This window comes from Anas acuta, chromosome Z, assembly GCF_963932015.1.
Source record: "Anas acuta chromosome Z, bAnaAcu1.1, whole genome shotgun sequence".
In the NCBI taxonomy this organism is placed as follows: Eukaryota; Metazoa; Chordata; class Aves; order Anseriformes; family Anatidae; genus Anas; species Anas acuta.
Window position 1 is genome coordinate 3,553,419 of NC_089017.1, and position 17,610 is coordinate 3,571,028.

The 17,610-nt window shown below is 45.1% G+C and overlaps 1 protein-coding gene across 12 annotated transcripts in view; it reads left to right on the forward strand.

Moving 5' to 3' along the window:
• CELF4 (CUGBP Elav-like family member 4) overlaps positions 1 to 17,610 on the forward strand; it is a 797,917-nt gene that overhangs the window by 712,699 nt on the left and 67,608 nt on the right. For 11 of the 12 annotated variants that reach the window (XR_011091156.1, XM_068666938.1, XM_068666948.1 and 8 more), the window contains exons 6-7: positions 3,196 to 3,339; positions 13,076 to 13,223. Coding sequence is in view for 11 of the 12 variants with exons in the window: in XM_068666938.1 (XP_068523039.1) it covers positions 3,196 to 3,339; positions 13,076 to 13,223 (292 nt within the window). In the remaining variant the exon portion in view is untranslated. The remainder of the gene's footprint in view (positions 1 to 3,195; positions 3,340 to 13,075; positions 13,224 to 17,610) is intronic. The other variant, XM_068666943.1, reaches the window with a different exon arrangement.

Below are 17,610 nucleotides of genomic sequence, written 5' to 3' on the forward strand. Positions count from 1 at the left end.
TAATGTCCAGTCCAACAACCAGAGAGAGCAAGGGTGAGGCTTATGTATTACTAATAAATGACCAAGCAGACAGGACCTATTGCCTTTGTCAGCAGACAACGGTTGATTTACACCATGGTTTAACTGCTCACAGAAGCAATAAATAGCCCAGATGAAGTGCTCTGTAGTTTTTACCCCATTGAAAATTGGCCCATTCTGTGGTATTTCTAATGTTATCTAGTGGATTATGGGGAGTCACTGGAGTAGAAAGTAATCTTGTGGCTGCTTTAGATGAATGCTGTTTGGCTCCTTTGCTAAAAATCCTTCACTGGGTGGCCTGGTAGAGTTCACTGCCTGATTCAGAGTTCAGGCTGTGTGTAAGAGCTGCACATGAGGAACCACATATAGAAAGCATTGATCCCAAAGTCAATGTTCATATTCAAGAGCAGAGCAGCATCTCTGTTGGCTACTTATCTTTAACTGCTTGCATGTACATCTCATTGCAGCGTGCTCTGAAAAAAAAAAAAAAAAAGCTGCCTTTTCTATTCCTTCTTTGTAGTCTGTGTTCTAACTTGATTCTTTTTGCCAATGGCCTTTCTGCCCTGTGTATATGATAGTGGTGTTCAAAGAGGCCCGAAGTCCTGCTGTGACAGGCAACCCAGAAAAACATCTCATAAGAGGCAGTCTTGGATCCCATTGGGTCAAACGGCTGCTGTGCAGTCACTGTGACTCACATCAGGAGGGAAGAACACTCCAGGGGCAAGAACTTCATATGGAGCTTACCCACGTTTTCATGATGTCATTTACAATAAAGACTTGGTTTTCAAAAATGTGAGGGATCAGCAATTTCCTGAGGCAGGTCTCCAGCCCTAAGACTTCCAGGGCAAACAGAGATAGAAAGAAAAGGCAAAGGAAGAAGACACCAACTTATTTACACTTCTCCGTTCTGCTATCTAGAACAGGTCACATCTTTAAAACCCATTTACAGAGATGAATACTCGTTCAGATTATTCAGTCTGAAAATTCTCCATACTGTATTGTGCCCACCATGCTGCAGCCTCTGCTCTGCAAACCATAACAACAGCTCTGAACAGCCCAATCTGCTGTGGACCACTGCCTCCTTCCAATACAGCTACAAATAGCTTTAAATGATTAGATTCAGGTTACCAAACAGTCTCTTGGATCAGGGTTAATTAAATGAGTGTTGAAATCTAATTAAGGACTGGTCCAGGTGATAATTAGCAGGAAATGTATGCATTAAAATATTCATTTGTCGATGAGCTGCAATTAAGAGTGTGATTTGGGGAAGGATCAATAACTACATCGTGTGATTTAAAAAAAAAAAAAAATGAAAAGTTGCCCAGTCTTGAGCAGAAATGCAGGGGAATCTTGGCTGATTTTTTTTTTCTCCACTCCCCCTTCACTCCTGAGTTCTGTTTTGCTCTCTTAATAACTTCTGAAGACTGCTCTCCACCCTTGAATAGAGCATTCATCTCTCCCTGCCTTTGTTTTCCTGAAGCACTTCTTTCAACCCCTTGTTCTTCACCACATTGTTCAAGTGGGTTATAGATTTATTAGAGAAAGAGTAACAGGTCAAAAAGAAAGATTCTTTGCCAATGAAAATCACTTTCTCCCAGAGCAGTCTGCTAATCCAGGGGAACATTGCTCATTGTGTGGCCTTAGATTGTTTTCTGTTTTAGAGAGTTAATTCCTCAACTCCTTATTCATAACTGAGGATCTGGAGAGGCTATTGAATATGCAAAGCCTGGACTTATATATATGTATGTCCGTGGTTGTTGTTTACTACACTATTCCCAATTTGTCACGGAGCAGCTCTTCTTTCCCTGAGACTGTTTTTTTCTAGTCACAAGTACATAGGTGTGTAGGTAAGCAAATTAACTACACTCCCCTTGTGCAATCCCATGTAATCCCACCTCTGAAGGAAAACAGAAGGCCCCACAACAGCCTAGCTCCTCTGGCACAGAATTGGTGTTCCCCTATTGCCGTCTCCCCGCTGACTGTATTTCCATCAGTGAATACCAGTGTGTCAAAAGGGAAGCGTACCATGGGAACACGATGATTTCAGCTGCTTTTTGTCAGTCTCCTGACAGCTCACCTGCCCTTCTCCCCAGGCGTGGTGGCAGCCCAGCTCCTGAGGCAACTGTCTGCCTGCTGTCGGGGCTGCATCCCCATCCCCCTGGGGACACCACACTGTAGGGAATCAAGCAACCCATGCAGTGAGGAAGGCCTTGGAGCCAGCCAAAACAATCTCAGTGCATGCCTTCCTAAGCAGGTCTATTTCTTCCCTTCTCCTCCTCCTATCAGAAATTTAAGAATTGTTGTCACTGACCTTTCATCTCATTTTGGGAAGGAGAGAGAGTCCTTTCATTCCCCAAACCTCTACATTTTTCAGACTCCTGCAGCCAGCTCTCATGATCATCGGTCTCATGATCATCGGTAGTTCTGCAGCAGTGTTGACTGCAGACAGAACCCAAACATTGTATAACTTGCCCAGAAAAATGTAGCATTACATTTGGGCTCTTTTGTGGTAGCCTCTCTTTTCCCTACTGTTCAGGGATGGAGAACTCAGGTCCTATTTTTACTCCCCTGATTTAACAGTGCTGACTAGATGCTGCTTGGTGAGGGGACTTTTGCCCTACCCAGCATACTGAATCCTGTCTCCAAGGCTAGGCAGGGCTTTCTCACTGGATGTAGGGGTTACAAGACACCACAGTGTGGAAGAGTGATCCATCTTAGTGGTCTGGCATGCACAGAGCTAACACATTCCATCAAAGTCCGCCAATTCACAAATCCCACAACATAACTCCAGCAAAAGCTTCTACATTTTGCTGCACTGAGTCCAGATCCTCACCCTCTGCTGAGAGCAAACAGGCCAGAAGGTTTTCTACAGTTTGAAAGAGTAAGGCAAAAACTTTTGCAGAGAGAATATTTATGACAGCCTAGAAGTTTGAATTTTGGAGGAAACTAGGAACTGGGCTGCCGGCCTCAGTTGTTCACCCTCCAGAGAGTCCTTTCCTTCCTGATGCCCTTAGCCTCTTGCAAAGGTCCATTACAAAAGGCCAAAAAGTTGTGTGGGAAAAATCAGCACCAGCGGGATCCCACACTGCCTAGTCCATGTGTGCTGTATGGATTGCATGAGCTGATGTGTACCTGACTAATTCCCTTGCATGTCTCCTTTTGTTTCCTGTCCTGCAGGGAGCCTCTTCAAGCCTGGTGGTGAAGTTTGCGGATACGGACAAGGAGCGTACAATGAGGCGCATGCAGCAAATGGCGGGGCAAATGGGCATGTTCAACCCCATGGCCATCCAGTTTGGAGCCTATGGCGCCTATGCACAGGCAGTAAGTATAAACATTGGCTCTATGCATGTTCACAGGGACAGGGATAGCACAAAAACACACGTGAGCAGAGAAACAAGTACAACAGCAAAATAGGAGCCAGTAATTTCTTCATTAGTTGAATGATGGGAGCAAACTGAGCTGTGTCGTCATAAAATGGAAAAGCAGATATATACACACACACACAGTTCTGATTCCCCAAAGCAATATTGTTTAAGCACACTGGGAAAACGCGTCAGCTATTCAAAGCAGTGTTGTGATGTTTAACTTTTGGTATCCGTCTTACACACCTAACCTGGACACTGGGCCTCTGGGACAACTCACAACTGGACAGGGAGCTGGACTTCTGACATAGCCCCAGTATGGATGCTTCTACCATAATGCTTCTACCATACGTACCTTTCCTTAGGCTAAAAATAGGGAGGAAAAAGGGGGGAGGAAGAGGGAGGGATGCAGCATCTGTGCCCTCATGTAACAGGGGAATAAACGAGGGATACCCGTGGGCAGCTGGGGACAAACATCTGCAGAGGTTTTCAAGCAAAAATGTGGCTGCAGCGTTATGCTACAGGCATCAGTCAGGCAGCTGAAGAGGTGATAAAGATAGCACTGTCCTGATGCTCTGGACATCTCTTCTTAACTGCACTCTTCTTAGCTATATTCATTTTTAATCTAGACTAATTCCTATAATTGCCATGATAAAAGAGTCAGCCCAGAGTTATACTGATACAAAAGAAGATGAGGTCTGCATCCTTACACCATAAAAGTTCCCTCCATCTATTTCTCACTAGACAATACAGGACATTCTGAGGATAGGTGCTTGAGTGAGGTGCTTCATTTATCTCTGAAGAAGGACTGGAAACAATTCCTGGGGCTGCTCCCACTCCCCTTGAAACCAATGAATATTTTCCTATCGACTTCTGTGAAAACAGAATTGGACCCTTTTTTTTTTTTTTTTTTTTTCCTGGTAAGTATGCTAATAAGGGGGAAAGAATAAGTTTTAGATCTTGACCCATTGGATATGACAAGCTGGTGACACCAATTACCCTGGGGACTTCAGAGCTGTCTAAATGATGGGATCACATTTCTGTGTGGCGCCTGTACACCCAGAGCCTGCTCAGATGCTGTCTCTCAATCAGCATCCCTATCTGTGTCTCTCCCTATCTGCTTCATCTCGCAGGCTCACACAAAAGGAAAGGAAGGGAGCGCCAAGGCTGTGTGACGTTCCCTCGGTCCCGATTAATCCACCCCGGACTGCTGGCTCTTAGATATCAGGGTGATTGGCACCTCGTAAATGCCAGCGGGAGATGGAGAGATCGATAGCGTGAGAGGGAATGGGGGGGCAGTTTTATTCAGCCCGAACTGAAGTTTAAGCGCTAAGGCAAGTCAAGAGGAGGGAAGGTGAAACGGTGAAAATGCAAGAGCAGGACAGCAGTGACAGCTGTTGCCAATGCCACCAGCAACTTGTGTGACCTTGGGTGAGTCATTTGACCCCCTGGTCTCGTTTTCCCATCTACAAATGAAGATGATGGCCAGATTTATTTATGTTCCAGTCTCCCTCAGGGACATGGCTCTCTCTCATGCCATCTCTCCACGGGTCTCTCACACATGGACCTGGTGGTAATGCAAGTTTAAGAACTGCCTCAGTGCTTAATAGTGAGGTCAGGACTAGCATGAGACACTGATTTGTACTCAGAGCATGTCTTCCTGGCTATCCCACTGCAGTCCAGCCCTGACTGACATCGCCAGATGAGTTCCCAAGCAGTCCTACAAGAGCTGGTTATCCAGCAGCTTCTAGTGGCTCACCCCATGGAGCAGGTTGTGGTGTCCCTAGGCAGTGGGTGCCTGCTGAGTCCCCCAGAGAGGCACCCTCACCCCATCCACTTCACCAGGACCGAATTAGCTCCTACCCAGAGGTTTCCATGCATCAAGGTGGCCCGTTCAGCAGAAACCCACACGGTGCTCTTGTTTGAGAGATGAGTGGGCAGCCCTGGATTTACAAATCAAGCAGCGCCACTGGGGAGAGGTGGCAAGGGTCTCAGTCCATCAGTATTTGACTGACAGTCGTTAGCGTGCTTACCAAGAGTGCTCTGGGCCCAAGCTCCTCTTTAAGTTGCTTCCATAGCAGCTCAGCAAATGGCCGTGTCATGGTTCACTCCCTGCTGCTGCTCCCTGCCAAGCCACTCGACCTCAGCTTAAGCAACCTTAACCTTGATAGCAGCGACGGCCCCGTGTCGGCCGAGCAACTAGTCCTCAGGTTCAGCAGCCATATGGCCTCAGCTCCAGAGGCAACGAAATCAGCAAGCAAAGGGGATTCTCCTCTGCATGAGGTTTTTGCCTCCCCCCTCATGTGCCACCTGCAAGAAAACAGGACAAAGCTTGGCACAAACTCTGTGTGCTGTTTCAGGGTTGCAGAAAGTCACATCAGACCCACCTCACCTCTTCTGTATGCAGCTCAAGGCAAGTCAGCTTTCATGGTTCCCTAAAGCTCCCAGAGTCCCTTTACTAATTTGTTTCAGTTTGTTTGGGTTGTTTCTTTTTCTTTTTTTTTTTTTTCTTTCCCCAGCAATGTCTTCCCAGATTCATTTAGCTGCTTCTTTTTTATTATTATTTTTTTTATGAGGCAATTAATTATTTTAGTTTATGCATGTATGGGCACCAGCCCTTTTTGTTGTCAGGTTCCTGTGGATCCACATCAGTTGGGCATCAATTTCTGCAGTCTCAGATAAAGCCAGCTTGAGGTAATAGGTCTGAACTCAGCCTGTAGAGGAGGCTGATGCTAAGCAGCACCACCTTTGATCTGCTACCAGCTGAGAACGAACCTGCAGGCACATACTGCAGCACAATGTACCCTCTTAGATCCTGGTAAGCAGGATGGGGTGGCCAAGCCTGAAATCATGAGCAGTAAAAGTCAAACCAGTCTATGAATGGTGGTAGTACAGTCCTGAACAAAATAAGCAGCAGTTGAAGAAATTCCTCCAGCTCTTCTTTCTATGTGGGAAGTGGCAAGTGCTTAGCGACTGTCTCAGGTCACTACTGCCCCACAATGAAGAACAGGAAACATGCAGAGACCAAAAAGGGTTGGGAAGATGGGAAAATGCAGAAGAGCTGAGCAAGAACAAAGGAAGGAGCCTTGGAAAGTGACAGATACTGTATAAATTATTTAATTTTTAAATTATTTAAAATAAGATCAAAGTCATAAATCAAGTTTGCATAAAAAATAGGGTGGGAGTGTTAGCCACGGTCTCCTGGCCAAATTCCAGTCGTGGCACTGATTGTATTCTGCAGCAGCGGACAGACATAGATCTACTGAGTGAAAACGGACAGATGGGGACAGAGGCAGCGCAGACAATGGTAACATTTGCTCTCTGGCCTAGAGCAAGTCCTTTCCCCTCAGTAAATCCCAGCTCCCCTCACTCCAAAAAAGTGCAAATGGCTTTGGCTCCTGAACTGCAGACGGTAACTGCAACGTGTCTGGGTACATCCAGCACTGCATAGATCTGTCATAATCAGAAGTGGTCACCTTGGGATTTTGGGGTGGCAGTGACTATGGTGCTGACCGTGAAACCTAGCTGCCCACCTCTGCCTCCCTGATCCAGCTCCTGGGGAGCTGAAAGGCTATTTCTGCTAAAGGATTTGAGGTAGTGCTGAAGAGAAGAATCACTTTTTCCAGCATTTATGCAATTCATACTGTAAATTTATTTTGGAAAGATATATATTTTCTAATGTATCCCTACAAAATTAGGGAAATTTTGCTTTATATAGATAGACTGTCTTCATCGTATAATTATTTTATTTAAATGAGCAAAATGGGACAGTATATTTGGTAAATACTAACAGTTATGCATGTCAGTTGTTCTGATCTGTTCCAGAAGAGGAAGCTGTTTTGAAGTCATGGTATTTTGTAGTAGGGCAAATACCATATTTCTGACTGTCATTTCCCTGGTATTTCAGAAAAATTGAGTAGCAGGGAGTGAACCATGACTTAGCCATTTGCACATTTGGGCTCCATATATATATTTCTTTTTTTATTCACTGTTTTCAGGAATTCAGAAACCAAAACTATCGTGTAACAGTTTTCAGAAAGTCACTAAGACACATGAATCCATACGTAACACACATTTATTAATTTTTTGGTCTTAATACAATTTAAATAATCAGAAAATAAATTTGTTTTTAAGAATAAATTTAAAAAAGGAAGGACCCTTCTGAATATTTTTCAGAATTTCTTAAGTTTGTTTGAAGGCTTGGAAGATGTTTTTATTTCCCAAGGGCCAGTTAGGTAAAACAGTCATGAATTTGTCAATTCCGTGATTTACCAAATACGAGGCTTCTTACTGCTTGATTGATCACTTTACTTACCTCTTTCTACCACAGGGATACCATGAGGATTAATTAGCTAAGTGTTTGTATAGATCGTTAGAGGTGAGAAGCGTAGGATGCTGTTATTACTTTTATTATTATTACTGAATGAAGAATATGAATAGTCAAACAAAACATCAGGTGATTCAGATATGAGGATAGAGAATAACACTGCAAAAAAATGAGAAGGTCATCAGATCATTCAGAGTAAGCCTTCTCCAAGGGCAATGATCACACTATTTCAAAAAGGGTACATCAGAAATAATCCTTCTCTCTCCTCTTCCCCTTCCTCAATTTCACATGTTTTTCTTCTGGAGACTGGGAAATGTTGACTGTAGCATCCTTGTCCTGTTTCTAGCAGGAGTTTATGGCCTTGAGTAAGTCGCTTCATCTCTCCATGCATCTGTTCCTCCTCCCATAGGAAAAGGATAATATTTCCTTTCCTGGAGTGCAGTTGCACAGCCCTGCTGTCTGACAGCCACCCAGTGCCAGAGGTGGCTGTCTCATTCCCAACAACACCTCTGGCCACAGGTCCCCACCCTGATCCTCTAGGCTGGCAGTGACCAGGCAGGCACCCACTTCTGGGAGGAGGACTGGCAGCAAGCAGCAAGCAAGCTCTTGTTCTGGTGCAGCTGTGCTGCAAAACACTACCCTTTGCTGTGCTTCATCTAAGTCTCCCGTGGTAGGACATGATGGATAACCCTGTGGAGGTACCTGTGCATCCACTGATGACGTAGCTGTCTGAGGTTCAGCCACCTCAATGTGAGGTAGCAGAAGATGTGTGAGGTGAATCCTCCCTTTTTTCACTGGTGACCAGCGATCACGTACTACCTCTTCCCATGCTTTAGATGGCCTCACCAGTGCCTGTCCAGATGCCTCATTGGTTCTGAAGCCCTGGGAAGGGGACTTCAGGCTCATAACTCTATAAATGCTGTCCACATGCATGGACCGGTTTGATAACATCTCCTGGTCTCCTCAGAAGATAAACATTTGAGCAATAATAATGACCAGGCTGGAGGAAAGTGGGAACAAATCCATAAAATTGGATGGGAAAAAGCTCTAAATGCTGAGGCAAAGATCATGCCAAGGAAGTGAGAGAAGCAGAAGGAAATACGTCCTTCCAAACGAGGAAGGGAAAAGCTCCCCTCTGTCCCCTTGGAACAGCCTGAGATAATAAGGCTGCTGCCTTTCTGATTAGTGCTCTGTGGCCCCAGCCCAGGCAGGGAAAATCTGCATTTCAAATGGCATATTTTAAAGTACACAATACCCAGGGGCCCTGCTGCTATTGATTTGCCTCTGGTGGGGTCACTGCCTCACTTTCTACAGCTTTATTAACTGGGATCATACACTGGGCCTCTTTCAAAGTGAAAGGAGAGTGGATGGGACATTTGTCTTCGGGGGGAGCTGGGGAAGGAGCAGGGTGACTTTTATTTTAGCTCACTTGGGAATGCCCTGGTGGTTTTATAAGAAAGACCAGTGACCCTTAAGGACTTGCCCTCTTTTTGTAAATCTCCCTGGAGCCACGTGGGGGGAAGGAGGTAGGCCTGTGCCGTCAGCTTCTTTCAAGGTGACCAAGTTCTTGTCCTCCCACCCCTGCAATGCCGCTGCACTCAGCAGTGCTGTGACCATCAGCCATGCTGTGACCATCATTTGCTACGCTGGGAAACTCTCCCTCCTCTTCCCCCTTAGCCCTTACTCTTGAGCACCTCTGACCTAATAGGAAGGGCTACATCTTCAAGGCATGAATAGGAAACATGACAGCAAAAGGGTGCTGACATGTTGCAAAGGGGTGTGATGTCTGGGTGAGGATGGGACATGGTTGGAGTCCCCTGTCTAGCCAATGAAGCAAAGTCGATTAGCTGGGCTGTGTTCAACTATGGGATGCTATACTCCTTCCAGCTCTGGAAGAGATCCAAGTTTACCCCATGGGGTGGCTCTGAAGACTGTAGTGAGCTGTATGTCGTCTGGGTCACGCGGTACAGACCCCCAGTTCCACATTTTACTGTGCCAGGGGGGCTTCCAGCTCTCTAGGGCAGCCCAGGTGTCCCCAGAGCACTGAGCATTACAGAAATGGGGTGACCACTCCCTACAGGATGTCTGCTAGAGCAGAAGCAACTGAACCAAATCACAGTTTAGGTCCTTTACTACTTTATTTTTACTGCATTGGCTTTTTAACCCTAAGCTGTATTTAAACTCTTTGATCCCAAGCTCCTAACTCAGACTCTGTGGGAGTATGGCCAGTTTTTTTTCTGAATGTTTTTTTTAAAACACGCCAGGTTTTAAGCTGTAGTCCCTGCACCTCCAGCTGTCATGAGCAGGTTAAGAATGTCTTCCTCCTCTCGTGATATGAGAAAATATCTTCTTCTTCTTTCTGAAGATCTATGACAGAAATACATGCATAGCATTATACTGCAAAAGGTGGTACACATGTAGCCATGTATTGTCTCCCAACACACATATTCCAGTGCAAACTTACAAGCCCTCTGAACAGACAAGAAGCCCCACAGTTTGCAAACTGGGAGAAGTATCTGCCATTGTGGAGCTAACTCTGAACAGCTCAGAAACATCTATAAGCAGGAAAGGAAGTTGCATAAGCCATAAATAATGTCACAAGTGATTGCTTAGCTCTGCTGAGTGCAAAATGGAGATTGTCTTTGGAGTAGCACAATCATTTGTGCTACCATTGGCAACACAGTGTCTTGTAGATAGAGCCCTGTGTCTCTTACAGCAAAGGTGAAACAAACAAAAAAAAAAAGGATTAACACTTTTCTTTTAAATGGTTGGGAACCGACATCCAAAAATATCCACTGAGGGCCAAGTAAGGAGTGGGAATAATTTTACCTGACTGTGTCAGTATGTGCAGCTGAACTGATCACCAGGGGTTTCACATGCAGTCAATAGGAAGAAACAAAGCTGCAATTCATCTGCCCAGAGGCAATTGGGTACAGAAGGCAGAGATGAATCTTGGCCTAGATTCTTCTGCCTGTTATCACATCAACCATAATAGGTGACTAACTCAGAGGTACCCCATCTGTATTTAGTTTACAGAATCTGACAAAGGGAAATGTCAAAATCAAAGTCCAGTGTCTGCCCTAGAAGTCCCAAAGAAAGTCCCTGGTACAAATTCCAGGCTATTATCTGCCAGTCAGACTGATGATGGCACACACATATGACCAGCTGTAGGTCACTCCATGTTCTGGGCTGTGTTCATTTGTGCAGCTCTGATCAGGTGTGGAGGAACACAAAGAAAAGTCAGCAAAGGCCAGACTGGGACTGATCCCAGCCCTTGCAACTGCATCCATCTCAGAAAGTTGCTACTTGGATCAGCAATGCTAAATAGATCCTATAGGCACAGATCTTGGCCATCGTTTCTCCAACTGGCCAGTTACATCCTCAGCTGTCCCCAGGTGAAAATACCTGGCACAGAAAATGAGATATGGGTCAGTACACCTAGTGCTGGAGTCAGTCCAGTGTTAAAGATAGATGGATTCCCCTTTCCTCATTCACTTCATTGGCATACTTAATAAAATCACCTGTTCAGTGCCTCATCTTGAGAATAAGCTCAAATGATGCCTACAAATGTATGGCACAAATGTACCCCTTAAAGGGGAATCGGCATTGTGCTATAATAGAAAAGATTGTCTAATCACTCCATCAGTAATTACAAAGAACAGGATATCACTAATTAAAATGTGAAAGTGTCTTATGCAGGGTACAATAAAAAAGGGTAATTAACAATCAAAGGGGAAGCTACCACCTTGGCACCAATCTGTATGAGGCTACAAAAAATCATAGTACTCAACTCTAGTACTGCACTCTTCATCTGTAGATCTGAAGTCACCCCTGCATGGGGAGACAGATATCCTGTGTCTCAGTTTATACCTGGAGAAGCCAAGGTGAGTTTGCACAATTTGTGTATGGTTATACAGTGGATCCCATACTGTGGATGCAGAGCATCCTTTAATTTTGTCTCTTCACAGATGGTGACAAGGAAATTTTCAGTATTTGAGTGAGAGTGGTGATTTCAAGGATTTGTTTCAGTGTGTATATGTAAGAACAGTCAATTTAGCCAATATTTCAACATTAAACAGCAAGGAGCAGATTTTGTCGTGACTTTGTCAGATTTTCTCACAATTTTGTCATGACTTTTTTGTCGTGACTTTTCAAGTCTGTTTAATGCCGAGAAGTGTATCCTGTGTGCTTAAACAACAGCATCAGAGGGTGATTTCTTGATGGGAGAGAAAGTGAAATCACAGAGAGCAGCAAAACTCATCCCGGAGACAGCAAATACATTAGTCACTTCCAAAATCTTTATAAAAAAATAGTTTCCTCCTCTGTTGTTGTCATCAAGTCATATGTTACCAAAGGCTGGGGAATGAATAGAGTGAGTTTTCAGTCTCTGTTCATCCTCTTTCCCCACCCTTTCTCTAAGCATCCACTGTCAGTCAGTACTGGGGGTTGAACACTGTCTCACAGGACCTCAGATGTTACTTATCTGGCTCTTTGTACAGCTCCAGAGAAGTGAGGCAAGAGGCAGCTTCATCTAAGCTGTCTTCTTCACACCAGTAGCATTTTACTGGCCCACTGCAACCATACTGTACACATGAACTGCACTGCTCATGAATTAGGCTCAGAGTAAAAAATAATGATAGCAAGGTCTGGTTTTAAGATAGGAAGCATTTCCAGCATACTATCCATTTGCTTCCAAATGCTATCCACTTCTCTTCCAAAATTCTTACTGCAAAATGCCTGAAAATATAGCCCAGGTTCTTTGTTTCTGCCTTCTGTAGGTGCTTTAGAAGAGGTAGTATTTTGATGACATTCTCGAAAAAAATAAAGCTTAAGGAAATCCCAGCAACATGATAAAGAGTGATTTTTCTCACCACCAGATGAAAATGGGTCAAGTTATCCCCAGAGAACTAGCTAAGCTTGCTGCTCTGGAGAGGGGACCCTCACTCCTCACTGCTCCACATACACTGGTCTCCCCTCAGCAGCCACCACTGCTTTCCCAGAGCTTTGATACAAGCAACGTAAGCCATGAAACCTCTCTGCTCAGGAACATACAAAGTGTTTTCTCTGCCTTTCTCATCAAGGAAGGGTCTGGCAGTCAGAGTGCTGAGTCCAGCTTAGAGGAGACCTCCACACTGGAGAACACACTGGGGATGTGGGGGCATAAAGACCCCAAGCTGCAACAATACACTTTGCCCCTTGTAGTGAGAAAGAATGCTAAGGCTGGGGGGTACCAGAGGCATGGTGAGCTGACATCTCAAACCAGAGGGATCCCTCACACCCTGGTGTGTGGCCTCCATCCTGGTGCTGGTGCCCCAGGCTGCTCTGCTGGTGACCGCGTGATATTTTTTCCCTGCTCTCTTTGTTCCAGCTGATGCAGCAGCAGGCCGCAATCATGGCTTCGGTGGCGCAGGGCGGCTACCTGAACCCCATGGCAGCCTTCGCCGCGGCCCAGATGCAGCAGATGGCGGCTCTGAACATGAACGGCCTGGCGGCCGCCCCCATGACTCCAACCTCAGGTAAGGGGCCAAGAGGGGTGGAAAGGGCAAAGGGCAGGAAAATCCGGCCATGTGGCAGAGGAGACCTGGAACGATGTGTTAGGTGTCAGCTTCTTCCCCAGGAGAAATTTCTAAATTTCTAAATTGGTGGTCTTGCTGATGAAGGCCACCAGAAGGAAGGAGCAGAGGTGACCAGATCCTTTTTGGGGATGAAGGAGGGAGCCTCTGCTGGTACCAGGGCCAGTTGGAGGTCAGTGTCTCTTATCATCAATGGCACAACATCACAAAACACCCCCCAGTGATCTGTACTGGTTTATTGGTGGTATGTATGGACACATGAAGGGTCAGTGCTAGCGCAGGCACAGCCAGGTATGTCCAACAACAAACAAAATAAGGTTTGTGGTGGGATGTTACATTGCTAATGAGATGAGCTGTGTCTTTGGGACACATAAGCCTTGTGCTGGTGTGAAATAGGACTGGAGGTGCTCAGGGAAGATGCTGCAGGGAAGATGCTGCAGGGAAGGTGCTGCCTGGAATGCAAGCATTTGGTGAGAAGGTTTCTTGCTCCTGGAGCAGAGACAGGTAGTCAGTGATGGGCAGCCAGGGTCTGGCTAAAGTGTGACAGGTCACAAGCAGCCTGTGCTAGGAGGTGGGTTATGTTATTCAGAGGCAGAGAAATAAGCTGGGGTGGAAACAGGACTGGACTTCCGGGGGCTTGAAGCACAAGGAAATCCTTTGGGCAGGAACAGGTCCAGGACAGGACAGGACAGGTAGTCATGCAGTGGCGGGTAGCCTAAGAGCAGGAGACTAGGGTGGCACCTGGGGAAGCAGGGCCAAACCATGAAATAAGTGAGAATTTGGAAAGGTTTGCAGTATACTGCTGAGTCTGGTAGGGGAGCAGAAGATACAAAGATGTAACTGCAGAGAAGGACCATTTCTAAGGGACAGTTTGGGACAGATGTGTCCCAGGGGTGATGCCAATTGTTCCTGTGAGAGGTCCTGGAGGTGAGACTGAGCTCAGTGACATGGCATTGCAGTGAGCAATGTGCTGAAGCACTGAGCTAGCCTGGAGAGGAGCAGCTTGACAAGGGTTTGGGGTGAGATGTGGCAGGAGTGAGCTAGGCCTGAGCCAGTCATGGTGCAGTGAGTGGTAGGAAGGCAAGATCTGGGACCCCTGCAGAGCAGAGCTGTAAGAGAGCAGCTTCACTGCTGAACATGGAGAAATCTGCACCAGCACTGGAGCAGGAAAGGGCCAACTGACAGAGCAGCCAGGAAAGATACCTCATGGCAGAGAAACGCTGGATGGCAGGGAGATAAGGTACTGTGGCAGAGCAGGCTTGGAGGCTGTTGAATCCAGTTCTAATGAATCCAGTTCTGCTAACTTCTGTCTGCCAAAGAAAACCTCCCCATTAGCACACAGCTTAGCTTCTTTGCAATCTGTAGCTGGGAACAATGTCAGCAGCTACTGGGTCAGATTGTATTAGAATATGAGGGTGTGGAGGGGAAAGGAGAGACAGAGAGAAAGATCTCATTCCACATGAACTCATGGAGAACCAAGAAAAAGTGCTTGACTTGAAAATCTTACACCATACATTTTGAAATATATGTTTACACAACGATAAATGTATAAACAAAGAGTCGATGAAGCTACTGCGAATCCAAATAGAAAAGTGGCTTAATTATATGTGCACCCTTTAAACCCGCTGCTGGAAAGATTATCATATTTGCATTAGCTAGATTTGTTTTGTGTTGGTGGGAGCAGAGAGAATGTCAAACAAAGAATGCCTGGAATTCAAATGCTCTCAGGGCCTGGAAAGCTGAATCCAGGCTGTGGCTCATGATGGCCTCACTACAAAAGAGTACAAACCCTTTTGAGTATAAATGTCTTCAGAATTAGCAGTCCTGTGACACAGGTGCGTAAATACCAGTACAACAGCCAAATCCTATGTCTGCCATGATATCCAGGACATGGAAAATATCCTAGCTCTTCTTCTAAGTTCTGCTCCTCTTCTGAGGTGCCCACTGCCTTCTGGGAACTGTTAAACTCTTATTTTCAGAATACAGGAGGAAAGAAAGCTCATGTCTTTTACATGCTTTCCAGAGCATCCATGACTGGTCATTACTGAAAATAAGATGCTGGTTTAGATGGTCCCTTGATCTCTTTCATGGTGGCAGATTCTGCAGTTTCCCTATGACATATTCTCAGTCGTGCAGCCCATGCATTTTGGCATTATTGCAGATTTACCTTGAGTGTGTAGCTTACTTCATGTAAAACCTCTGTAATGGGTTGTGGAGATGTCCAATGGCAATTATTTCTTGGGTGAAATGTTTAGACTTTGAAATGACTCCTTGTATTACTGCCACACTCGCAAAGCTTGTGATAAGATGCATAGAAAATGTTTCACATACGTCTGAGCAAGCAAGCCTACAACACTAGCAGCAATTTCTGAGTAGCCAGGAGATATCTGAAGCCTAAAGTGAATTCTCCTGCTGGCTTTTGTTAGCATTCAGAAAGCCAAATGGAAAATGATCATCCTGCTTCATAGCAGGATTTCCAGTCATTGAAGTATATCTTTGTTCTGACTTGGAATGAAAATGAAACATTTCAAAGTTCTGTGAAAAACAGGCGTTAGAAAAAGTGTTTGGAACATTGAGGGGAAAAAAAAAAAATATGTGTTTTGATCTTTCCTAAGCAAAAAGAAAAACTGTGCTAGAAAAAAGACTTTGGTAACACAGAATTCCTAAAGGCATTGGAGGTATTGGCTGGGCACCGTGCCTCTGTGCTGGTATCCTCAGGCCCCTCGGGTTCTCACCTCCCTTTCAGACCAGAACCTGCTTCTGCAGCATTCCTAATCCAGCCCCCAGGACAGTGGGTTTCTAAGGTCAAGGCCATGAGTTCATTGATGTTCATGAGTTCCCATGGGACCTGGGAACTTCAAGAGTCTTGGATCCAGGCAGATCTAACAGACTAGAGACAGGGTGCATTTCACATGGCTTTAACCATAGAAAAATGAGACATCCAGTTTGAACTAGTCGTCTGGATTGCCTGCAGTCAATGCAGAGCAGTAGGCAGTCCCAGTGGGTAATTCAGACCATAATAACTTTATCCTATTTGCCTGCATTTTGATGATTCCCTAAAAGAATCAGGTTTATTTTGCACAATAGTCCACAACTGCTAGGAAATTAATTTGGTGTCACTGAAAGCTTGGTGCATATTTTGCTTTTCTCCCGTAATTGTTATAATCTGAGAGAAAAGTGGGTCTTCCTGGTTACTTATGCCTCACTGTTTCCTGCAAAGATAGGACTAGAAATGAAAGTTCATTTAGGCTTCCTTTCTTCCCTTCTCCCTTCCTGCCCCTCTCCTTCCATGCTGTAAATCTGCACCTGGTGTAGCTGCAGTAAGACGCCTCAAACTGGGGATGAAATCCACAACTGGCATGCAGCAGTGCCATTTGTTCTCTGTGGTGGCATTATGCCAGTCCTCCTCCGACTACAGATCTGACCTCTCCAGGGGGTTCTTTAAAAGAAGAAAATTAAAGAATTGCAATGAATTTGCCTAAACTTCCTTACACATGCACAAAATAGCAAGCGCAAATCCCTTGCTGCAATTTTAGAAAAAACTACTTACATTGCCTATGCAAATAAAGGAGAGATCCAGAAAAGAAACTGAAATTTTAACTAGCCTTTGTGATTTGCAATTTGATGGCATATGCTTCGAGCATTGCCTTTGGACTGGGTTTGCCACCACCGGCTCCCAGTATCCCCACTGAGGACATTTTTAAAGGCCAACACCATTTAAATAAGCAAAGGGAAAGCAGCAGCTTGTCTGCTCAGAGTATAAGAAAAGAGATGAAATATTGCCTGCTTGTTGGGCTGCTCAAATCAGAACATACAGAAACAGCTCATGAATCTTACTGGCTCTCTTAAAGTACCAACACAGATTTAAGTAGTCGATAGCGTGTTGTTGGACTGACCCATCGTGGTGTACTGCTATGGCGAAGAAAATTTCTTCAATCAGTTTAAAAAAAAGTTTCCTGCAAAAATGGTACTTTCAGTCAGTAGTATACCCTGACACAGAAGGATATTGCTGAAGATAAGATAGTTTAGTTTCACCCACAGTTGGCAAGAGAAAAGTATGGTTTCATACATATTGAAAACTGATTTGGGGTCTCCAGAAGCATCCTGAAAATGATTCAAGAAGCACAGACTGTCCAGTCATTTTAAACTGGCATAGGAGAAGACAATAAGATTGCAGAGAGATTTTATTCTCCCCTCAGAAATTTAAGATTTCTTCACCAGTGTGAAGATCCTTCTTCACAGGATCCCACCCAAAACTTACGATTAAATTGTTTCTCTGAAATAGCAGCATTGCAGCCCCCCATGGAAGGGGGCTGGGAAGAAGGGGAGG